The sequence below is a fragment of the Entelurus aequoreus genome, linkage group LG23 (genome assembly GCF_033978785.1).
Source record: "Entelurus aequoreus isolate RoL-2023_Sb linkage group LG23, RoL_Eaeq_v1.1, whole genome shotgun sequence".
In the NCBI taxonomy this organism is placed as follows: Eukaryota; Metazoa; Chordata; class Actinopteri; order Syngnathiformes; family Syngnathidae; genus Entelurus; species Entelurus aequoreus.
In genome coordinates, this window is record NC_084753.1 from 15,859,746 (window position 1) to 15,886,070 (window position 26,325).

Sequence of the window (26,325 nt, forward strand, 5' to 3'; positions counted from 1 at the left end):
AGAAAATACACATGTACACATACTGACCCAAAAATGAAGAGGGACGCAAATTCAAAATGGCCGCCTACCTGCGTTAAGTGGCCATCTTTGCAGTTCCCGTTGTCTATTTTGATAATCAGCTTGGTTGTATGCAGAATGCTTTTGCCAGCAACTCATTCAGTGGTTTGTACTGATAAATAATAAAGTCAGGTTCAGAATAGTATTTAAATCCCCAGGAGGGGAGAGAAAAATGTATGTTCCTGAGGGGGAGCGTCAGAGAAAATAATCAAGAACCACTGCACTGCTCTACTTCTACGACTACTACAGTCCTACAACATGTCTAGAAAGCTTTTGTTAACCACAAACTAGCTCATCTCTAATCTAAAGCCGTTTTCCTCGTTCGCTTGATGAATATTTTATTAGATCATCATTCATTTTTAATAAGGTCACTGGATCCGAACATAGAACTGAGGGCGCTGTAGATGGTGGACATTGCATTTCATCTCCGAGATCAAGACGGGGGTGTGACTCCATGACGGAGAAGGTAATCTTCATCGTTAGCAGGTAGATCAGGGGCCTTACAATAACATGTTTATTGGATTTACACCTCATGGTTCATGCGATACAATTCCACGATCTAATATAATTTGGCAGTAAATGGATCGGATATACCCGTTCAACTGATTACATATGGCATTTAGTGGTGTATAAAATCTATACTACACTGAAAGCCTAAATATGAAATGAACGCAATATGACTATTGTACATTAGCCTATGACTAGAGATGTCCGATAATGGCTTTTTTGCCGATATCGTCCAACTCTTAATTACCGATTCCGATATCAACCGATACCGATATATACAGTCGTGGAATTAACACATTATTATGCCTAATTTTGTTGTGATGCCCTGCTGGATGCATTAAACAATGTAACAAGGTTTTCCAAAATAAATCAACTCAAGTTATGGAAAAAAAATGCCAACATGGCACTGCCATATTTATTATCGAAGTCACAAAGTGCATTATTTTTTTTAACATGCCTCAAAACAGCAGCTTAAAATTTGGGACATGCTCTCCCTGAGAGAGCATGAGGAGGTTGAGGTGGGCGGGGTTGGGGGGGGCGGTGTTGGGGTGGTGGTGGGGGTAGCGGGGGGTGTATATTGTAGCGTCCTGGAAGAGTTAGTGCTGCAAGAGGTTCTGGGTATTTGTTCTGTTGTGTTTATGTTGTGTTACGGTGCTGATGTTCTCCCGAAATGTTTGTCATTCTTGTTTGGTGTGGGTTCACAGTGTGGCGCATATTTGTAACAGTGTTAAAGTTGTTTATACGGTCACCCTCAGTGACCTGTATGGCTGTTGACCAACTATGCAGGGCATTCACTTGTGTGTGTGAAAAGCCGTAGATAATATGCGATTGGGCCAGCACGCAAAGGCAGTGCCTTTAAGGTTTATCGGCGCTCTGTACTTCTCCCTACGTCCGTGTACCACTCCGCACAGCGGCATTTTAAAAAGTCATAAATTGTACTTTTTGGAACAGATACCAATAATTTCAGATATCACATTTTAAAGCATTTATCGGCTGATATCGGCAGTCCGATATTATCGGACATCTCTACCTATGACTATTTAATAAAGGTGGCCGGCGGGATAATGGTGAGGTTACTTGGTCAACTAAACAGTAGGTAACATATTAAATGGCAAAATAACAATAGTTTGCTGTTGTCTGTCCATATGTAATTTAAGTAACAACAGTAAAGAAAGCATGAAGAATGCACTACCGACCTGATAAGTCTAAAAGAAAAGGAGATGATACAATACTATCTTCTCACAAATGCTACCTAGTGGTTGATTGAGCACACTGCAGCTAATTCTGGTTAGTGCCACTCCTTAATACAAGTGTGTCCAAACTATGGCATGAGTTCAAGAAACAATATATTCAGTGTATTCATATCAAATACAAATTACCAGTGGTCTGATAGCTGCCATTTTGTCACCATCGGGTGGCCATCGATAGTAACTCAACCATTAATTTTACTTTTAAGGAAACACAGCACATTTATTTATTTGACCCAATCCATACAACCTTCCCTGATCATGGTGCAGAAAAAATAAATAAATCAACCAGCACAAACATGGTCACAACATAACCTGCTCAATGAACTTTGTGGATATTATAAAAAAAACCGTTAAATCAACCAAAAAAAACCACAAAAAAAAATTAAATCTAAACTACACCCATTTAGCAATTACAAAGGATGATAACAAAAATGCAAAACACTCTCCACACCAATCCATGTTTCAAGTATTTTAGCTCCTGGATATTTCTGATTGATTAAAAAAATAAGGAGGTTATCACAGAAGTAAACAAGGTAGGAGTTCAACATATAATCAATTATAATAATTATTAACAACATATCCATTATATATATCCATTATATATATACGTATATATATCCATTATATATATATATATATATATATATTATATATATATATATATATATATATATATATATATATATATATATATATATATATATATATAGTATATATATATATATATATAGTATATATATATATCCATTATATATATATATATATATATATATATATATCATACATACATATTGTACATATACATACATACAATACATACATACATATATTTATACATATACATACATACAATATATACATACATATATACATTTATATACACACACACACATATTATATATATATATATATATCAATCAATCAATCAATGTTTATTTATATAGCCCTAAATCACAAGTGTCTCAAAGGGCTGTACACACACACACATATTATATATATATATATATATATATAATGAATGAAATATGAACTCCGTGCTGAAGTCTGCAGGTGTACCTAATGTTGTGGCCCTGCAGTCATTCAGAACTCCTCCAACACGAACATTATTGTTTTTGCACTTTTTGGCTTCTTATTAAATAATTTTTTTTAATAGATTCAATCTTGCACATGGAAAGTTTAAGTGTGGGCTTTAGTTGATATAACACTCCCGTTAGGGAGTGCATTCTACGGCGGGGGGTGCATTCTCTACCACCAGGAGGCGGGATTACTGCGAGCCTCAGCCAGTGTGTCTTTTGCAGCCGTTTTATGATTGCTCAGCACAAGAAATACTTACACACATACAGTTGTTGACAAAATACACTGTACATTATATACCTCAGCTAACTAAACTATGGAAATTTATAATATAGTTCATATAGCAATACGGTCTCACTGCACAGCAGGCCAGCAGTTAGCCGAGTCCGCAATCCATGTTGAGGCACAACGTAGTGACGTGCCTCAACTGGCTGCTGATCACCGCACCGTCTCTTCTCAGTACTTGAACGGCAAATGTGAAAATTCAGCGATTTTGAATAAAAATAATCTAAAACTGGTGAAGTTAAATGGAAAATAACTTTATAGTATAATCACTGGATACATATAACAATTTAATTAATTTTCTTTTTTACATTTTTTTTCTTTCCATGATGGCACGTGAGGCCCTGCGTCACCTGCCTCCACTGACTGCACGTCATATATATATATACAGTATATATATATATATATATATATATATATATATATATATATATATATATATATATATATATATATATATATATATATATATATATATATATATATATATATATATATATAGCCTTAAGGCAGGGGTGTCCAAGCTTTTGCCTGGGGGGTCGCATTGAGCTTAAAAAATTTAGCCGGGGGCTGAAAGCCGACTGAATGCCGGCTAAATTTTTTAAGCCTAATGCGACTTGGCGGAAAAAGGCAGAAAACCTCCAAAAAGGTGTGGACTTCAACGCCTGGAAAATAATGATGCAGTCACCAGGTTTTGGAGAATGTTGATTAAATTGTTAATTTTGTAGAAAGCAAAACATAACAGACATGACGCAAAACTACGGTAATTTCAAATGGCAACTTTCTGGCTTTAAGAAACACGAAAATAAATCAAGAATATAAATGTGGTGGTCAGTGACAGTTTCATTTTTAGATCAAGAAGAGTGACAACAATTATAGAATCACTCAATGCTGAAGAAAATATTATGGAACCACAAAAAAACAAAAAACAGTAAAATACACCACTATGCAGAAATACGGGAAAATAATTGCAAGTACTATTCATTCACTTACAAAAAAGATCAGTTAGAATAATACATACTGTGACGTTGGCTATGGAGAATATACAAACCCTGTATTTACTGAATCAAATATATTGCGTTTGCAAACAGCTAAAATGATGCACAAAGCAAACTGTAACTTGCTACCCAAGAATGTACAACAATTCTCCTCAATAAAAGAGAAATATAACCTTTGGGGAAAATTGTATTTAAAGCATTTGTATGCACATACAACCCCTAAAACCTTTAGTATATCAGCATGTCTCCCTTTTTGTTGAGTTTTAAGTCAAGTCTTAAAACATATTTTTACTCCTTGTCTTTTAAAACAGCAGTTTGATCTTAGTCTATTTTCTTTTCTTTTATGTATTTATTTTTTTGCTTTTGAAAGTAAATGTTTCTTATACTAGACCAGGGGTGTCTTTTTTAACTTACTTTTTTTTAAAAAACAAAATATGCAATATTTTCTCCCCAAAACATTTAAAGTGAAATAATTGGAGCCTAAAATAGGTCAATATTTCATAACACCATTGCTTTTAATTCATTGTTACTTTTTGAGCAATGACAGTTTTTTAAAATCCCACTACAATTATTGGGGATCTAAAAGGGCCTCACTCATAAAAGTGTGAAAAATAGGTCATACATTTTTTTTTTTTACACTAAACTGTAGATCAACTTCAGATCTATCCATCGATTAGAAGTTTTATTAATTTCTTTACATTGTTTGTTTTCTTACATTGTTTGTTTAACATTGATTTTGAGTAATAACTTAAAGAATAAAACAGCCTGCAGGGCAGTTTTGTGTTATTAGAGTCAAGATTGCAACATTTCTCATTATATTACACCTGTTTTCTCTTTTATTCCACTTGTTTATGGGTTTTTTTTTAATTAGTTTTTTAAAAAATATTTTTTATTTTAGAATTTGCCGCAGGCTGTTAAAAAATAGCTGTGGGCCCCACTTTGGACAACCCTGCCTGTCCTTAAATTTAACCTGCTTTTAAATGTGTATTTTAACTACTGTGCAGCACTTTGTGAAACGTTTATTGTTTTTTAAATTGTGCTATATAAATAAAGTGGATTGGATTGGATAACAGCTTGCAGTCTGTGAGGCATGGAGTGACAAACAGAACTCTTCATCAGTTTTGCTCCAACTTTCTCTGATTGCTGTTGTCAGATCAGCTTAGCAGGTTGAAGTCTTGTCATGGACCATTTTCTTCAATTTCCACCACACATTCACAATTGGATTGAGAGCCAAACTATTTTCAGTCCTTCACATTGACCTTATGTATCTTTCTTCAAAGAACGTTTTTACACTTTTTGCTGTATTGCAAGATGTATTATCTTAAAAATGTCACCACCCCCAAACATTATTTCCTTTGATGTAAACTGATGTGATGGCAGCCATCTCCCCAGTGCCATTACATGACATGCAACACCATATCATCAATGACTGTGGAAATGTGCATGTTTTCTTCAGGCAGTCATCTTCATAAATCTCAATGGAACGACACCAAACAAAAGTTCCAATGCATATTCGCGATTCATCCCTGAATGTGACTTTCATCCAATCATTGATAGTCCACCATTGCTTTTCCTTAGCCCACTGGAATTTTGTTTTTTTTCACTAAGCTTTCACTTAGTTTTTCTGCATTGAAATCCATTTCCTTAAAGGCCTACTGAAACCCACTACTACCGACCACGCAGTCAGATAGTTTATATATCAATGATGAAATCTTAACATTGCAACACATGCCAATACGGCCGGGTTAACTTATAAAGTGCAATTTTAAATTTCCTGCTAAACTTCCGGTTGAAAACGTCTATGTATGATGACGTATGCGCGTGACGTCAATTGTTGAACCGGAAGTATTGGTACACCATTGAATCCAATACAAAAAGCTCTGTTTTTATCTCAATATTCCACAGTATTCTGGACATCTGTGTTGGTGAATCTTTTGCAATTTGTTTAATGAACAATGAAGACTGCAAAGAAGAAAGTTGTAGGTGGGATCGGTGTATTAGCGGCGGACTACAGCAACACAACCAGGAGGACTTTGAGATGGATAGCAGACGCGCTAGCCGGCGACCTCACCTTGACTTTCTCCGTCTCCGGGCCGCCGACCGCATCTATGATCGTCGCTCTGTCGATCGCTGGAACGCAGGTGAGCACGGGTGTTGATGAGCAGATGAGGGCTGTCGTAGGTGGATAGCTAATTTTTTTAGCATAGCTCTGTGAGGTCCTGTTGCTAAGTTAGCTTCAATGGCGTTGTTAGCAACAGCATTGTTAAGCTTCACCAGCCTGGAAAGCATTAACCGTGTAGTTACATGCCCATGGTTTAATAGTATTGTTGTTTTTCTGTCTATCCTTCCAGTCAGGGGTTTATTTATTTTGTTTTATCTGCATTTAAGCCCGATGTGTAATCACGTTAGCTCCGTAGCTAAAGAGCTTCGCCGATGTATTGTCGTGGAGATAAAAGTCACTGTGAATGTCCATTTCGCGTTCTCGACTCTCATTTTCAAGAGGACATAGTATCCGAGGTGGTTTAAAATACAAATCCGTGATCCACAATAGAAAAAGTAGAAAGTGTGGAATCCAATGAACCCTTGTACCTAAGTTACGGTCAGAGCGAAAAAATATATGTCCTGCACTACACTCTAGTCCTTCACTCTCACGTACCTCATCCACAAATCTTTCATCCTCGCTCAAATTAATGGGGTAATCGTCGCTTTCTCGGTCCGAATCGCTCTCGCTGCATTGTAAACAATGGGGAGCCTTTCAACCTGTGACGTCACGCTACTTCCGGTACAGGCAAGGCTTTTTTTATCAGCGACCAAAAGTTGCAAACTTTATCGTCGATGTTCTCTACTAAATCCTTTCAGCAAAAATATGGCAATATCGCGAAATGATCAAGTATGACACATAGAATGGATCTGCTATCCCCGTTTAAATAAAAAAATTCATTTCAGTAGGCCTTTAAAGTGCTTTTTTACAATGCAATTTCAATTTCCGCCAGTTTGTTCTTCGTTTATTTTGCTGTGCATTTTCTGTTTCCAAGATATTGCTTTGAGTGTTATGTCTTGACCATTAAATGTGTCTTGACGATTTGATGTTGTCCAAGGTCTACCAGTATGCTTGCCTTTTACAACCTTCCTATGTTGTTTGTACTCGGTCCAGATTTTACACACAGCTGACTGTGAACAATCAACATCTTTTGCAACATTGCGTGATGATTTACCTTCTTAAAGAAGTTTGATAATCATCTCCTTTGTTTCAATTGACATCTCTCGTGTTGGAGCCATGATTCATGTCAATCCACCTGGTGCAACAGCTCTCCAAGGTATAACAATTCCTTTTTAACGGCAGACTAATGAACAGATTTAATCTGGTGCAGGGGTTTGCTTTGGAAATGAAAATATTTACATATTTTTTTTGCTCTGATATAAAAATGTAACTGTTACTGACTACACAGTTTATATTCTTGATTTATTTTAGTGTTTCTTAAAGCCATAAAGTTGCCATTTAAAAAGACTTTAGTTTTGTGTCTTGTCTTTTTTTCTACAAAATTAAACGACTGAATGAAAATTCTCCAAGTCTGGTCATTCCCTTTTTGCTTCAAATGAAATTAAACTGTACTTCAAAGTAGTACCTGCTTGTGCTCACCTGGAAACGATAGAAAGTGCCGTCGTCCTTCAAGGAGAGGACATGGTCAGAGATGGGGAAGAAATAGCCCTGAGCTGCAATGAGACTCCCAATGTGCATGGCCTCAGCTGGGGGAAAAGAAAACATGTTCCATGACATGCCCTTTCTAAAAATATTAGCTGTAATGTGCTCAACTGGGATGTTTGCAGAAATAAAAGCCGTATAATTAAAGCCAAGTAAAAACATTTAAGGGACAAAGTTGGAGGTCAGTCAGCTACTAACAAGTTTATCCTTGGATAAGCTGTTGTACAGTAGGAAGGGGATTCATATTGCCCCATTCATCGCGGTTCCCCTGACACATGAAACGTGACGAATTGGAGGGTGCACTATCCATTTTGGCCGGCAGACGACAGTAGAGTGTTAAATATCTTAAAATGTGTTTTGTGGCAATTCCAACTTTGACCACAGTGTCAGTTGTTATGTAGAGTGGTGCTTTCCTTAATTTTCAGCAGACTCTCACGTGGGATCCACCCACCCAAGAATGGGCCACATGAATCCCTTCCCTACTGTACCGTTTCAAATATAAAGTCACATTTTCTCTATATACACACGTTGTGTGAATCTTTGGGCACCTAACAATTGGATCTGATTCCTATTCCTGGGGTGACAATTCGATTCAGAATAGATTCTTGATTCAACACAATTCTTGATTTAAACCGATTCTCGCAATGTATTATTTGGTATAGTAATTATAAGGAAACCTTTTGAAAACAGGTTACAGGTTAGAAATTCTCCCGTCTGCATGGAGGTAGCTTAAAAAAATATTTTTAAAACCAAATTCTTATAAAAACAAAAAAATAAATATAATATATATATATATATATATACACCTCCCGCGACCCCCAAAAGGGACAAGCGGTAGAAAATGGATGGATTGATGGATATATATATATATACAGTATATATTATATAAATACACTTTATTTTCTTTTTCTTTTTTACATCCGAATTGTGATTCTTATTCATTCTGATTATAAACCGTATCAATTTCCCGAAAAATCGCCTAACCTTTTTTTTTAAAAAATCAATATATACATATAAACATATATATATATATATATATATATATATATATATATATATATATATATATATATATATATATATATATATATATATATATATATATATATATATACACTACCGTTCAAAAGTTTGGGGTCACATTGAAATGTCCTTTTTTTTTTAAGGAAAAGCACTGTACTTTTCAATGAAGATAACTTTAAACTAGTCTTAACTTTAAAGAAATACACTCTATACATTGCTAATGTGGTAAATGACTATTCTAGCTGCAAATGTCTGGTTTTTGGTGCAATATCTACATAGGTGTATAGAGGCCCATTTCCAGCAACTATAAATCCAGTGTTCTAATGGTACAATGTGTTTGCTCATTGGCTCAGAAGGCTAATTGATGATTAGAAAACCCTTGTGCAATCATGTTCACACATCTGAAAACAGTTTAGCTCGTTACAGAAGCTACAAAACTGACCTTCCTTTGAGCAGATTGAGTTTCTGGAGCATCACATTTGTGGGGTCAATTAAACGCTCAAAATGGCCAGAAAAAGAGAACTTTCATCTGAAACTCGACAGTCTATTCTTGTTCTTAGAAATGAAGGCTATTCCACAACATTGTTTGGGTGACCCCAAACTTTTGAACGGTAGTGTATATACATACACACATAATGTATAATTTTTTTAAACACATTTTTATAAAATTATGATTCGATTTTGAATCGGATGATTAAGAATCCCATTCCGGATGGGAATCTATTTTTTTTGTGCGTCCCTATCAACCCAGTACTGCAATACAGACAGTGATTTTTCTTTTTACCAAACAACAATAATGCCAACTACTGTGCAGCAACCATTGTTCATCCTTTCTGAGAACATACCTGGGTCTTCGATGGCTAGGGTCTTCATCATCCATTGAACAATGTCCGTACCTGAGACACATCACACAAACATGCATGGATTATAGCAATGCAGATTAGTACAGAGTTTTGTCTAAAGCCACTTGAGCCGAAAAAGGACACGAGTGCAACACCTGACGCCAGTTATTATCTCATGTGTCACCAATCTAGCGCACATGCACTTGATACCTCCCATTTGTGTTCCCAGGGGGAGCCGCGGTTAAATTCTCTCATTTATTACGTTCCTCGCCTTGGGCTCCCATTGAAAAAAGGTTTGTGCTGTTCTTCGGAGCACATAAATCCTTTACTGATATGCCCTGCTTATTAGGCTAATGTATTTGCATAAGCGCAAGGAGCGGGACAAAAAAAAGAATGTTAATGGATTTTGGTCCTTTCAATCATTTGTTGGCGGGGTGTCACAGCCTCCCACTGCTGCTCCAATCTATTGATTTAGCGTTATCGCTTGGTGCCGCTACAGCCGCCAGAGGAGGCGGTCGGCATCACTCCCGACCTACCACATCCTCTTTCCCTGAACAATGTTTTTATGCTTTACTATTAAATGTTTGATTTACTGCGACACTTGGAACAATTGTCCACACAGCTCGCTTGACTCCAGGGGTAGCGAGGGTGGAGTGCTCCACCAGGTGGAGCTGTTTTTAGTGCCAAACATTTTATGTTCAATACAGATCATCCAAATGGTTGTAAAATAAACAGAATATAGAATAAAAGCCCAGATGTACTGGAATACATCAAGCCCTAGTTAGCCAGGAACAGACTGGGCCTATGGGTTAGTGACGACTGAGCCCTATGAAGTCTGGATAAACATGATGAAGTAGGAGTATTAGCGGGCAACTTTATGGGCCAAATGGTCAGGGCTTTTGTGAAAATGTTACAAATTTCTCTTTCAGTTAAAGCCATCAGTTAAAAAATGTGAACTCATAAAAGTTAAAGGGAACTGCACTTTAAAAAAAAATTTAAAAATTGCCTATCATTCACAATCGTTATGTGAGAAAGGAACACACTTATTTTTCCTTTTTAATGCATTCTAAATGGTAAATAAATGCTGGCAAAAGTCAACTAACAATGGACTATAGGTTAGTCCCTTTATTCCGCCCATAAGTAGGGTTGGGTATCAAGTATCGAGTATCGATTGGAACCGGGACTAACTTTCCGATTCTCCCGGAATTGTTCAAAAGTTTAAATTTCGATTCCTATTTTCGGTACCCAGTCCGCCGACCGGAAAAAAAAAAAAAAAAGTCCGCCGAACCGGAAGAAGAAGCCGCTGAGCACCAACGAAGAAGCGCCCACCGCCGGAAGTGTTAGCATAGCCGAGCGAGTCAGTCAAGCTCAAGCATGGATAGCGGGCGTCGGCGGTCGAAAGTGTGGCTTTACTTTACAAAAAAAAATGAAATAACCGCAAAATAACAGAGCTCCATGTCCATCAAGAAACGAGTGGAGAGCTGAAGATGTACCAGGACGTTCCACCGATACTTATGTCTGACGACCCTGCTGCATGGTGGTGGTCCGGTGGAACCAACAAAAGACTTATCCCTTGCTGTCAGATCTAGCTTTTTCCTATTTATGCGTTCAAGCTTCTTCCACACCCAGCGAACGTGTATTTTCCACAGCAGGAGACACTATCTGTCTAGAACGCTCACGCATCCTGCCTGAGAAGGCGGATATGGTCATTTTCGTAAACAAGAACTGTCTCTGATTTTATACTGTACCTGCTGCTAATCTGGACTGGGTTTTGCAAGTTGTTTCTTATTGTTTATTTGCTTTTCTGCACCAGGTTAGCCCATCAGTGGGAGCACGGTAACATTTTTAAGTACCTGCAGCATCATACACTTGTGTGTGTAAATGTGTTTTCATGAGGTTTCCTGCAGCATCATACACTTATGTGTAAAGGTGTTTTCATGAGGTTTCCTGCAGCATCATACACTTATGTGTAAAAGTGTTTTCATGAGGTTTCCTGCAGCATCATACACTTATGTGTAAATGTGTTTTCATGAGGTTTCCTGCAGCATCATACACTTATGTGTAAATGTGTTTTCATGAGGTTTCCTGCAGCATCATACACTTATGTGTAAATGTGTTTTCATGAGGTTTTCAAAAATAAAGCTCTCTTGAGGAAAGTGTATCCCTGGGAAAATGTATTCATAATTTATAATATTTATATTCAAGTTCATAGATTTGATATTTATATTCTAGTTGAAAACAGCCCTGTGAGGAATTTATAGTAAAGTTCATAAAAAGTTAATAGCATTAAAATTGATGGAGAATGTCAGACTATTTCATTCAGAAAGACTGTAGGTTAGCTAGCTCATTTAAAATATCCTAAACTTTTTTTTGACCCTGCCTCTTAAAAGAATCTGAATCGAGAATCGTCAGGAATCGGAATCGAAACAAAGAATCGGAATCGGAATCGTTCGAATTCAAACGATACCCAACCCTACCCATAAGGCACTCTAAAAAACGTTTATCAATGTTTTACACGTACACGCTGTACGTATATATGTAATGTAGTAACATTCATAACAACATGTAATATTTACTGATTTTGCTCATTTTAAGCATACAGTGGCGATTAATTTCATAGACTCATCACAAGGTTTGTTTTTCCAACAACAACACTCCTAATCATGGCAGAGTTAATGAGAGCCAGGAAACAGGAAGCTCAGTCGCCAAAATTGTACCTAAAATTTGCCATGTTTTTACATGATGTGAATAGAAAAACAGCACCAGTGTTTTTTATACTGTAAAATCTGGCGACTGAACTGCTCATTTTTACAGTAAAATTGACTGCAATTTTTACAGTGTACAATCTGATGGATAACTTGCTTCAAAATCATACATAAAGCAGAAATTAAAGTAGTTGTTTTTTATTTTTTTTATAAAAAAAATGTTTAGTATGTATCATAATATATATTTGTTGACAGTTAGAGTGCTTTTAGGGCACATTTATGTCCAGACTCTTGCGGGCCACATAAAATGATGTGGCGGGCCAGAGCTGGCCCTCGGGCCTTGGGTTTCACACCTGTGTTGTATGGCATTCTCACAATAAAATGTCATGTGTCAAAGTATTGTTAAAGTTAAGTTAAAGTACCAATGATTGTCACACACACTAGGTGTGGTGAAATTTGGGGTCTGTTCTAAAGTTAATCCTAATATGCATGCAAGTACGTGATTAGCCAAAATGCACAAAAAAATGCGGCGCACACATAGTACTGCAGGGGTCCCCAAACTTTTTGACTAGGGGGCCGCATTGGGTCAAAAAAATGTGGCCGGGGGCCAGGCTGTGTGTGTGTGTGTGTGTGTGTGTGTGTGTGTGTGTATATATATATATATATATATATATATATATATATATATATATATATATATATATATATATATATATATATATATATATATATATATATATATATATATATATTCCTCACACACTAATTAAAAGAGTGCGCACTTGACGCACGCTCGCCCAACACTAGCGTGATGTCACGTTAGCGATGGGAAAATGCATTTTTAGACAATATGATTTGCCTGAGCGGCTAGGAGACCCCAAGAGTAACAAGCGGTAGAAAATAGTTTAGAAAGGACAAATTTAAAAAAAAACACTTGAGACTTTCCGCGGGCCGGATTTTGGACGCTGGCGGACCGTATTTGGCCCGCGGGCCCTAGTTTGAGGACCAGTGATCCAAACTTTACCGCTGCCAAGTATTTTTTTCCCATACTTTTATTGTAATATTTTCCGAAAGTGTTTGTTCTGTTTTTAGCCAAAGTAAGGCAAAGAAAACAATCTGAAGTTGTCTTTATTTTTTGGTTTTAATGCCACGATTATAACAGTCCGGCCCGCGTGTGCGCAGATTTTCCTCCATGAGGCCCCTGAGCTAAAATGAGTTGGACACCCCTGATGTACAGTATTACAGTATATGTAACAGCTGCAGCAAAAAAAAAAAAGGGCAGCATAAAATAGAGAGTAGATCCAGCAGAAAATAGACATTGTAAACAAAGAGAGGTAGCTAACATAGAAACGGTCGGACAAATAAAAATAAAAAAACTTCCGGATTTTGGACGTTGGCGGGCCGTATTTGCTGTAACAAGCAAAGTTGTTTTGTTTTGTTTTTAGACTGAATTTATGTAACTGAATTGTTTGCGTTCGAATTTTGTGAACTGAATTTTTTTTGCATCAAATTATACAGACAATTTCATTGAAAAAAAAAATCCATCCATCTTCTTCAGCTTATCCGAGGCCGGGTTGCGGGGGCAGCAGCCTAAGCAGGGAAGCCCAGACTTCCCTCTCCCCAGCCACTTCGTCTAGCTCTTCCCGGGGGATCCCGAGGCGTTCCCGGGCCAGCCGGGAGACATAGTCTTTCCAACGTGTCCTGGGTCTTCCCCGTGGCCTCCTACCGGTCGGACGTGCCCTAAACACCTCCCTAGGGAGGCGTTCGGGTGGCATCCTGACCAGATGCCCGAACCACCTCATCTGGCTCCTCTCGATGTGGAGGAGCAGTGGCTTTACTTTGAGCTCCTCCCGGATGACAGAGCTTCTCACCCTATCTCTAAGGGAGAGCCCCGCCACCCGGCGGAGGAAACTCATTTTGGCCGCTTGTACCCGTGATCTTGTCCTTTCGGTCATAACCCAAAGCTCATGACCATAGGTTAGGATGGGAACGTAGATCGACCGGTAAATTGAGAGCTTTGCCTTACGGCTCAGCTCCTTCTTCACCACAACGGACCGATACAGCGTCCGCATTACTGAAGACGCCACACCGATCCGCCTGTTGATCTCACGATCCACTCTTCCCTCACTCGTGAACAAGACTCCGAGGTACTTGAACTCCTCCACTTGGGGCAAGATCTCCTCCCCAACCCGGAGATGGCACTCCACCCTTTTCCGGGCGAGAACCATGGACTCGGACTTGGAGGTGCTGATTCCCATCCCAGTCGCTTCACACTCAGCTGCGAACCGATCCAGTGAGAGCTGAAGATCCTGGCCAGATGAAGCCATCAGGACCACATCATCTGCAAAAAGCAGAGACCTAATCCTGCAGCCACCAAACCAGATCCCCTCAACGCCTTGACTGCGCCTAGAAATTCTGTCCATAAAAGTTATGAACAGAATCGGTGACAAAGGGCAGCCTTGGCGGAGTCCAACCCTCACTGGAAACGTGTCCGACTTACTGCCGGCAATGCGGACCAAGCTCTGACACTGATCATACAGGGAGCGGACCGCCACAATCAGACAGTCCGATACCCCATACTCTCTGAGCACTCCCCACAGGACTTCCCGAGGGACACGGTCGAATGCCTTTTCCAAGTCCACAAAGCACATGTAGACTGGTTGGGCAAACTCCCATGCACCCTCAAGGACCCTGCCGAGAGTATAGAGCTGGTCCACAGTTCCACGACCAGGACGAAAACCACACTGTTCCTCCTGAATCCGAGGTTCGACTATCCGGCGTAGCCTCTTCTCCAGTACACCTGAATAGACCTTACCGGGAAGGCTGAGGAGTGTGATCCCCCGATAGTTAGAACACACCCTCCGGTTCCCCTTTTTAAAGAGAGGAACCACCACCCCGGTCTGCCAATCCAGAGGTACCGCCCCCGATGTCCACGCGATGCTGCAGAGTCTTGTCAACCAAGACAGCCCCACAGCATCCAGAGCCTTAAGGAACTCCGGGCGGATCTCATCCACCCCCGGGGCCCTGCCACCGAGGAGCTTTTTAACTACCTCAGCAACCTCAGCCCCAGAAATAGGAGAGCCCACCACAAAAAAAATGTGTTGGCAAAATGCATGTGTTGCAAAATTCAGTGTATAAAAATACACTGTATAAAAGTTCAGTGTTTTAAAATTCAGTGTATAAAATTTGCTGCTTCAAAATGTGATGCGATACTTCTGGTAAATTAGAACTGAAGCCATGGCTCCTGTCTCAGAACCAGCCAATGAGGTGTCAAGGCTGAAGTCACGTGACAGGGTCCTAAAAAGAGGCATGATATGCAGCACCACAGGCCATTTGATCTGCTTTATGTGCTTGGCTCCCTTTTCGTGAACACTTTAAACAGTGGAGCTTGCCGTGTATTAGTGAAAAATATCCCAAGGTTTCGCAAAAAAGGATAAAAGCTGATCGCACGATGGTACAAACACTCACACAATAATGACTTATACTAATATGCAACAGACCATCTCAAAAACGTAATGAAGTTTTTGTTTTTTGCTGAATAAGACACTCAGAATGTACATAAAAATACAGAAAGTGGGGTTTACAATATTAACTATGAACAATAAAACACTGAATATTGAGATTATATGAACGTTGCTCCTCTACATCCTAGACTACCTCCTTGATCCACAGCTTTTATAAGGGAGCAAAAACAACAAAGATGCAACAAACACGGTGAAACATAAACACAAAGGGTAAAAAAACATCTACATAATCGATATATCACTTTTCTGCAGAACTTTGTTGTAGAAAGCTGCCTTCATCGAACACTCGCATCAGGCTTGTTGCGGCGTAAACATGCCCCGCCTACTCGGCCCCTCTCTCTTCGTGCCTGGTCTGCAAGGAGCAGAGCTTCTTATGGTTACCGTAGTAACCGTATGTCACTCAAAAGTGCCGATTCAAACTATTGGAATAATTTGTATAGTTTGAAAATATCCAGCGGGCTGTGTTTAATGTTCATTATGTTGTATTATGCCCAGGTAGCCCAGTTAACTGCCTTTTTATGCTGTTTTGCAAGACCCGTGTCACGTGACTTCAAACTTGAAAATGAGACAGGATCGATTGCTTCAGTGTTGATTTACCGGAACTGGGTTTTGCACTAAATTTTAAAACACACGCATTTTGATCATTTTTTTTCAATGGTTTTTACAATTTGTTGAAAAAAAAATTATCAGTTCACAAAGTTCAAACGCTCAAAACTAAGTTACATTAATTCAGTGTAAAAAAAAAAGCTTTTGTAAAAAAGACACAAATTACCCTCCATAGACGGTTATTATGTTTCTAATTAATGCATGGGATCGCATTCGTAACCACAAAACGTAACACGTATCACATAAACCAAGTACAGTATGCATATAACAAGAGAGGCTGTTGCACTGAAGTGCATTTAGTGACCATTTCGACTTTATTTTAAATGCATTTTTCAACCTATGGCATGACCAACAAAAGTAATCTGAACAATTCTATTTATATTAGATAAACTTAGTAATATTGCTGTAGGAAGAGAAATGGCCGACACATACAACAAACGCCCACACTAGCAGCTCCACTTAAAAAAAGCCGTCAAGGGTTGATTGCCTTGCTCGAGGGGACATTGACAGGAGAAGGACAACATTACTCATTCTATTTCTTTGGCAAACATTTAATCATATGTTACCCTCCCTACTTCACCTCCAGCCTTTCTGCGCTGATTCATCACAGAAGAAACAGATGCCGCTAGGAACCATTTTTACCCATTTTATGGACATAGTTGAGAGCAGTCAATGTGCAGCTTGTATTCAAGCTAGGGCTGGGTGATATGGCCTTTTTTAATATCTCGATATTTTTAGGCCATGTCACGATACACGATATATATCGCAATATTTTGCTTTAGCCTTGAATGAACACTTGATGCATATAATCACACCAGTATGATGATTCTATGTGTCTACCTTAAAACATTCTTGTTCATACTGCATTAATATATGCTCATTTTAAACTTTCATGCAGAGAGGGAAATCACAACTAAGTCAATTTACCAAAACGGTATTTATTAAACAGTTATTACGCAGTGGCAAATATTCATGCCATTTCAAAACACAAAGTACAAGATTGTCAGAGACATTTTAAAGCAAGCTATTAGTGCACTTTTGTGCATGATGTCACTAAGATGAAAAATTAAAATAACACTAAATTAAAGCGTACTTTTTGTATTGAACGCCACTACAATAGTTTAAAACAAAGTGCACTTATGTGCATGATGTCACACAAGATATTTCAATAACTGTCAAATAAAAATGAGCTGCATAATAGGAAATCAAATCGTGTACGTCCTTCGATATGTGGTAGGTTCCGGCGGACGTTATCTCCTTATGTCGTGGACTGTTCTTTTCATACGGTGTTGATGTGGAAATGGTTGCCTCGGCATTTTGTCGGTGTGGCACCGAACGGAGTTTGAGTTGATTTTGAGTTTGAGTTTTTTTCGTACATGCAAGCATGCAACATGATACATCACAATTTCCAGTTTCTCTTTTCAACATGTTCGAAAAGGAGTAGGAAAAAGCAGAGCTTATTTAATCCTACCCCTTTTCCTTTTCATAACAGTTGCTAAAACTTTTGTTCACTTCCTGTTCTCAATTTATTCACAATATACTCCATAAGTAATCACAATAATGTTTCTATACTTGACTTAGGTGATCTATATATACAACTGATGAATATGTTTTTGCTTTTTTCCTGACATATTTCAATGGTTATACATTCTCAGATATTATCTATAGCAAATGACATGTTTTTTACCACTTTGTAGTTCAGGTTCTTCATCACGTACACAGCTACTCCTCCATTTTTGTTGGTTGTGTTGATGTAGTTTAGTTCACATCCTTCCAGATCAAAATCTATTCCTTTTTTTATCATCAATCCATGTTTCTGTGACAGCAATCACTTTGAAGGGTTCGTTGATGTGTTCCAAAAAGTTCTTAATGTTGTTGTAGTTTGCATACAAGCTTTTGCTATTAAAATGAATAATTGACAATTTGTTATCACATTTAATGTTGCTATTATATTGTTCATCTGTATAATAAAAACAATTATTACTAATGTGGGAGTCCGTTGGAACATAGTAGTGTCGATGCTGAATTTAGGTGCTTGTTTTCTGTCAGAGTCCATTATCATCGTTGTTGTGGTAGCTGTGTAAACTTTAAAAATTGTCCTGGTCCTTGATGTCATGGACAACAAGTACTCTTGCTTCTGGACCGCCATTCAGCTTGATGTAGATTTTACAGTTGGTGCTCCAAGTTCCCTGGATTTTTCCCTGCTTCCTCAAGTCGCGTGCTTTCTTGGCGATTCCAGCATTACGTTCTGTGAGATGCTCATTCATGTACACATTTGTTCCCTTCAGCTTCTTTCCCTGTCTCAGCAATGCCATTTTGGATTTTCTGTTTACGAGTTTCACGAGCACGACTGGAGTGGCGTTGTTGTTTCTTCCGTTCAGTGGGATGCATGTTTCCATGGTATTAATGTCAATTTCAATTTATTTTGATTGCAGAAAGTTGACCACTTGCTGTTCTGCTGAGACCATATCCATTTCATCTGGTTCACCTTCATTATTCACAGCTTTCGCATAGGATCTTGGTTTAATTCGGTGCCCTGTCACGATGATATCATTCATTCGTTTATCCTGATCCATTTCATCTATGATATTCCTCAGCATGTTGTTGTCTTCTTGAAGGGTCTTCATTTGTTTGCTCATTTCAGTGGCTTCTTTATTTCTGGAGTTGTTCTGAGTTTGCAGACTTTCTATATTTAGCTGCAGACTTTTCACATCTTGTTTGTGTTGTGTTGTTGCTTTTCTCAGATCTTTTTTCAATTCTTTCATTTCTTCTTTCATTTCTTTCATATCATCTTTCCATCCATCCATCATTTCTTTCCATTTTTCTATAATTTCTTCTTTATATTCATGGAATAGTTTTTGTAGTATCCCTTCTTGATTCCCATCATGTCCTGTGTCCAGGCTCAAATTTTGTTCCCATTTGTGTCCTGTGTCAGCTGACCCCGAAGGTTTCGGGATTTCAGTCTTTCCTTTACCTTTTCTCATCGCGGCAGTCGCTGACGTCAGTGCCTCTTGCGCCGTTCAGAGATCAATTTGAGGTGTCAGCCTGTCAACTTATATCACTCTGCGACGTCGGAATCACTTTAAAAAAGCTGTAAACTCGCCGTAGCTTTTGGTTGCATCAAGGCCATTCGAGGGAGTCAAATCGTAGATTAAGATGTTGTTTTTCTTCGAGCAGTCAAAACAATGACATTCCTGCTCTGTGTCCGTGCTCTCTCAGCTAGGCTAACGGCTCTTCCAACTCGCCTTATTTCAGCGTATCAGTGCCTCTCAACTGACCAAAATCAGATCGAAGATGCCAGGTGACTCTCCTGTGGCTGTGATCGCAAATCAGTGGTCAAAATCTTCAGACTTAACAAAAACTCCGGTAGCAGAAGCGGAGCCTTTTTCTTTGCGTCCTCTCTCATTGACAGGAAGATTTTCCAGAGGAAAGATGTTGATATGCGGAGTAAGCACTCTTCATTCTCTAGCGGGTGACTTTTCAAATGATGCTACATATTAGCAGTAATGCTACTTTTTGTAGCAACGCTTTCGCCCCACACTTGACAAATTACGGTTGTCTGTTCGACATATTCCCGCTTGAAGCCAAACCACCGCCAGACGATGGACCCCGTGCTGTTTTTCTTGGGAATTAATTCTTCCTTCATTTGTTACCAGATTCGCACCTTCTTTCTCTCGTATTACCACTCGCACCACAGCTAACTTTAGCCATGCTGCTACCTCTCTGCTCAGCGAGGGCGTATACATATGTGACGTATGTAAGAAGGTGCGCTTGTTTAAGTCTCTGTGAGAAGGAGAGACTAGAAAGAGTGAGAAGAGCCTGTAGTGTAATGCCTGCAGCTAAAAGCAACTGCGTGAGAACGTATACTCGAATATCACGATATAGTCATTTTCTATATCGCACAGAGACAAACCCCGCGATATATCGAGTATATCGATATATTGCCCAGCCCTAATTCAAGCATGTCATTGTCTGGGGCTGCGTGAGTGCTGCCAGCCTGGGAGAGCTGCGTTTATTGAGGCGAAACATGAATTCTAAAAGCTGCTGTGACATTCTCAAGCACAGCATTTATCCATCTATCAGTAGTGGTACTTCTGTTTTCTTTAGTAACCGTTCCAAAACGTCGGACGAAGACCGAATGGTGCGAAAACCAGCGTGTTTTTTCCCCCACAGGAAATAATACAAAAATAATTAATTTGTTCCAGCCACCCAAAAATATGAACACAAAACACATTTTATAGAGAATAGTTATAGTTTTACATGCGGGAACACAAATATTGGATGAATAAACATTTACCGTCATTTCTCGCTTTATGGAAGACAGCAATGAGCACATAAGGATACCTTGCTAAGAGTTATTTTTTTAAAAAGTCAATACTGTTTCTCACGCTCTTTATCAAAGTGCTGTCACTTGCAACTAGGGATGGGTACCGCTCACATTTTAACCGATATGGTACCAATTCCTGGTAGCTGAGAATCGAATGCACAGGTACCATTTTCGTCACTTTTGTGTGAGTTGATAAATGTTAATTTTTTTTTATAATAAAATGACATTTTTATTGCAACATTTAATAACTGCTGTCCAGTTGTTATATCTTGTTTTATTATAACATTTATTATAAAGTCTCAATTGCATTGAGTGGCAATTACAGTTGCAAGTCCAAGACGTTAGATGGCAATAGTGTATTTGTGTATTAGTGTTTGTTTTTTTGGCGAGTCAGTTCAGTTCTGTCTAATATTTTGTTGCACCCTAAAAAGTGTTATAAATTAAGTTTTGTACATATTACAAGAGGTGGGAAAATAATATTTTTTTAGATGCATCACAGTTAAAATAAATTAGTAAACGTCAAAAATCAATTATTTTTGTAAATAAAGTAAGGCAGACAGTTCTAAAATGTGTCTGACTTCTGCGTGCCACCTCACCAAGAAATCTGACCAGCTCCTTTGTTTTAGGGCACCTATTATTCAGTTTTGCACACATTTCTATTAATTTAATAAATGTAATGGGAATTAATTTAACCGTTTCTGCACTGTTTTAAAAGTTGCACGTGATGAATGCTTTTTAGTGAAACAAAAAAAGCGGTACAAAATGGATGGATGGATGCATCCATCCATTTTCTACTGTTTGTCCTGTTTGGGGTCGCGGGGGGTGCTGGAGCCTATCTCAGCTGCATTCGGGCGGTAGGCGGGGTACACCCTGGACAAGTCGCCACCTCATCACAGGGCCAACAGATAGATAGACAACATTCACACTCACATTCACACACTAGGGCCAATTTAGTGTTGCCAATCAAACTATCCCCAGGTGCATGACTTTGGAGGTGGGAGGAAGCCGGAGTACCCGGAGGGAACCCACGCAGTCACGGGGAGAACATGCAAACTCCACACAGAAAGATCCCGAGCCCAGGACCTTCGTATTGTGCATTAATATACATAAATTAAAGATGAATCAATAATATAATTTTAATTGAATTGTAATCGAATCATGAGGTGCCCAAAGTTTCCCACCTCTACTTATTACGCACCAGCTGTTTGATTGTAACGTGCATCTTCGTTGTAATTTTCATAATCAAATTTGAAGGTTTTGAAATCGCTATGTATAATCGCTAATGCAATTCAGCAGCATTTCAATAGCAAAGCCAATGTATATTAGCATCAAGCTAGTGCATTTTTGGAAAAGTGTAGCCTTACTGTACTTACGTTGGTCAGTTGCTTTGTTGTTACCTAGAAGTAGTTTGGCTAAACACATTTTCAGTGCTGCTGGAGGGATCACCAAGTGCTAAGTCGGCAACCGGGCATAATGTCACTCGCTACGCAGGTACTGTAACCTGGCACCGTTGGTATTTAAGGGATTCGGTCTTTGGCCACGTGGTGATTTATTTTGCAGTTGTACTCAAAGAAGCACATAGACTTGTGGTGTAAATGTGTTAGTTAGTAAAAAAGTACAGAGTCAGCCAGTGAAAATGTCATAGAGGGGCACCGGAGTTGCGCAAGAATGACTTCCGGGCTAACAAAGGCCTCTGAGAACACTGTTGGGTTCAAGCAGTAACATGACAAGGCAAGACAAGTCATAATGCAAGGGATTGTCTTTTTTAAATTATCTATTTCATTCCCTCAACTGCACAGCTTACCTGTGACAACACTGGGGATTTTTGTCATGAAGCTTTTGACCGTCCTGATGGGAACACCCTCTGTCTCATCCTGGATGAGAGTGACGATGTCTTCGATCTGCAGACAAATGGAAAAGAAAGAGGCCATCAAACAAGAACGTAATTACAGTATATGACGCAAGGTCATTGACGCATTTACTCATCCTTTATGAGATGAGTAAGATTGTCTCCTTTTTTAATAAGGTTCAAGATGTTTATCAGGATTCTTCTTCCTTGTGCTTTGTAAAACAGTTTCTTAAAGTGGATCATTTTAGTACATTGAGCACTTTAATCCATTCCATAATTTAGTCGTTAGCAAAGAAAAATCGATAGATTAGCCACACCTTTGTATAGACCACAAGGTTCAAAGCTAGGGAAAACTTGGCAAAGTTACGTACATATGAAGGCGCCACGGTTGGGGAGAGGCTATTGCTAAAAATATGTTCTATTGTCTCGATTAGGGCTGGGCGATATAGCTGAAAACTGGACCACGGTATAAGTATTTTTTATCGGTCGATATCGATCATTTTTATGACCTATCCAAAACAAGTACGAGGAGAAAAAATATTTAAAATGTAACCTTCCACTGAATATAATCCCTTCCAGAAAGGAAATGAAATGTCAACACAAGCTTGGAAAAGACTCAATGTAAACAACATTCTAAAATCGCATTGAACATGTAACAACCTCTAAAAATGACGGTGCAAAAAAAAAGGAATATGTAAGAAATGCTTAATAAAGTGTAACAAAACAGTGCAGAGTGTGAAAATGTAAACAAAGAAACCCGGGAAGAACTATTTTCTGCAGGTTAATGACCAGGAAGTTACAGCTGTGCTCTAATGGGTGAGTGTGGCTAAGGTGCTGTGGTATTACCGGTCTTGGTGGGGACAAGCACCTTGCATAATTTACAGACCACGTTGTTTGGACTACAGTCTATTTGAAAAAATTAAAAAAACTGCCATACTGTTGAGGTGACTTTTCCTGTTTTATCCACAATTTCTTCGCTCTCTGCAGTACTTTCTCTTTTCACTCCATGCAAAGAATCAACTGCGAGACAACAATCTGGCGCAACCAAACCTGATAGTACCCGATTGGCTGTTAGCGTGTCACATCTAGAGCTGCAACAACTAATCGATTAAATCGATTAAAATCAATTATAAAAATAGTTGGCGATTAATTTAGTCATCGATTCGTTGGATCTATGCTATGCGCATGCGCAGAGGCTACTTTTTTTGTTTCTTGTTTTTATAAACCTTTATTTATAAACTGCAACATTTACAAACAGCTGAGAAACAATAATCAAAATAAGTATGGTGCCAGTATGCTGGTTTTTTTCAATAAATTACTGGAAAGGATAGAAATGTAGTTTGTCTCTTTTATCCGATTATTAATCGATTAATCAAAGTAATAATCGACAGATTAATCGATTATCAAATTAATTGTTAGTTGCAGCCCTAGTCACATCCACTGATCACTTCCTGCGTTGCTTGATTACCACAGAGCAAATGCCTCGCAACTTACCGTTTCTTCAGTCATAGAAGAAAATGTTTTTTTACGTTTTATCAAACGCACTTTTTACTGATATCGATTACGTGTCTATTGCGGTATAAACTAATATTGTTTTATCACTTAACCCTAGTCTAGATTGTGCATTTATATCGCCAGAAGGGGGTTGGCTACAGAATACAGACAGGTTGGAGGACATAGATGTGCAGCAAATACGTGTTTCTATGGTGCCGGCCAATAATACATGCAATACATTTAAATAGAGCGGTCTGCACCACTTTTGCACTTGTTATCAATTGTGCACGCAATCTTTGGACTGTAGATCACCCGCAACATGCCAACTTATAGTACTCGCAATTTTATAGTTCAGACACTCTAATCAGAATTTGTTTGGGGTCTTAGAATGTATAATGTAATGGTTGAAGCACTGCCTTTAGCGTCCTCTACAACCTGTCGACGCGTCCCCTTTTTCACCATACAAACAGCGTGCCGGCCCAGTCATATGTTGTATGCGGCTTCTGAATACACACGAAAGTGACTGCAAGACATACTTGATCAACAGCCATACAGGTCACACTGAGGGTGTCCGTATAAACAACTTTAACACTGTTACAAATATGCGCCACACTGTGGACCACACCAAACAAGAATGACAAACACATTTCGGGAGAACATCCGCACCGTAACACAACACAAACACAACAGAACAAATACCCAGAATCCCCTGCATCCCTAACTCTTCCGGGCTACAATATACACCCCCGCTACCACCAAACCCCGCCCCCCCAACCCCAACACCTCAACCCCTCCCCAATCTCCTGAATTCGAAGGTCTCAAGGTCGGCAAGTATGATGATCACTATGTTTTTACATTTATTTTTCATTATTAATTTATTTATTAACAAAATGGAACTATACTTTTTTTTAAAGTTTAGATACCTATGTATTTTTTTCAATCAATGCTATCAATTTTAAACTCCTTCTATTTGTTTTTAAATGTCTAAACAACCTCGCTCGATCATATCTCTCCGACCTCCTTCAGCCCTACTGCCCCACCCGATCCCTAAGATCAGCCGATCAGCTGCTACTGACGGTCCCTGACACAAGGCTGAAGCTTAGAGGTGACAGAGCTTTCGCCGCTGCTGCTCCCAAGCTCTGGAACGACCTACCTCTGAGTATTAGACAGGCATCCTCTCTTCCTGTTTTTAAATCTCTCTTAAAAACATACTTTTATTCCATGGCTTTTAACACTGAGTGATATCCATCCTGTTATGGCGCCCCATAATACACTTGCTGTGAACCTGTTTTTATGTTCTATTTATTTTAGTTATTCATTTTTTATCATGCTCTGTTTGTGTTGTGTTTGCTCGTTTCTCTTGTGTTATCTTTTAACCTGTCCATTGTACAGCACTTTGGCTACCCCTGTGGTAAAATTTTAAATGTGCTTTATAAATAAAGTTGATTGATTTGATGTATTTAAGTTCCTAAATATCCATAACAATTCCAATAAATATTCAGTTTAAAATAATGTATAATGTAAACACCACCATACTTTTTTCTACTGGTGTCAAGAGAGTGGGATGTGAAAAGTTAGTTGCTTTGGATACATACAAAAATACAAAAGAGCGGTTTACATATGTTGGTTGTTTAACAATGGAACTAAACTACCTAATTAATAAGGGGGTATTTTTAGCACAAGAACACAAACATCACACATTGTACCATTCATCATTGTGAAGATATTTCCAGCTATAGACAGGATTTATAAATGTGTGAAGGACACAGACACCCACGCTGGGTCAACAGCTACACAACAGAAGCATGGTGCTTTGAGGGTGTACGGGGAAATAAGACAAGGTACAAATGTGTACACGGCAGCAGGTACAAAAAAACGCGGACATTTCCAAGCAAATCACAGATGTTTGGAGCCAGCGTGGAAATTCCAACTGACGAACCTTCTGTTCCTACCAAGCTGTCATCCTCGTTAGAAGACCACTTCCTGGCTGCCTGCCATTGCCTTGTCAGTGCACATCTCTCACATTGTGGCCACACCGTTCCTACCAGACTTGGATGGTGTTGTGAGCAACGAGCAGGGATCTA

At 38.8% G+C, this 26,325-nt stretch overlaps 1 protein-coding gene across 5 annotated transcripts in view; it reads right to left on the reverse strand.

The window, feature by feature from the left end:
* Nucleotides 1-26,325, reverse strand: part of rgs6 (regulator of G protein signaling 6) — a 220,425-nt gene that overhangs the window by 45,642 nt on the left and 148,458 nt on the right. For all 5 annotated transcript variants that reach the window (XM_062033753.1, XM_062033752.1, XM_062033748.1 and 2 more), the window contains 3 exons: nt 22,703-22,799; nt 9,740-9,790; nt 7,809-7,915 (listed from right to left, as the gene is read on the reverse strand). In XM_062033753.1, the coding sequence (XP_061889737.1) occupies nt 7,809-7,915; nt 9,740-9,790; nt 22,703-22,799 (255 nt within the window). The remainder of the gene's footprint in view (nt 1-7,808; nt 7,916-9,739; nt 9,791-22,702; nt 22,800-26,325) is intronic.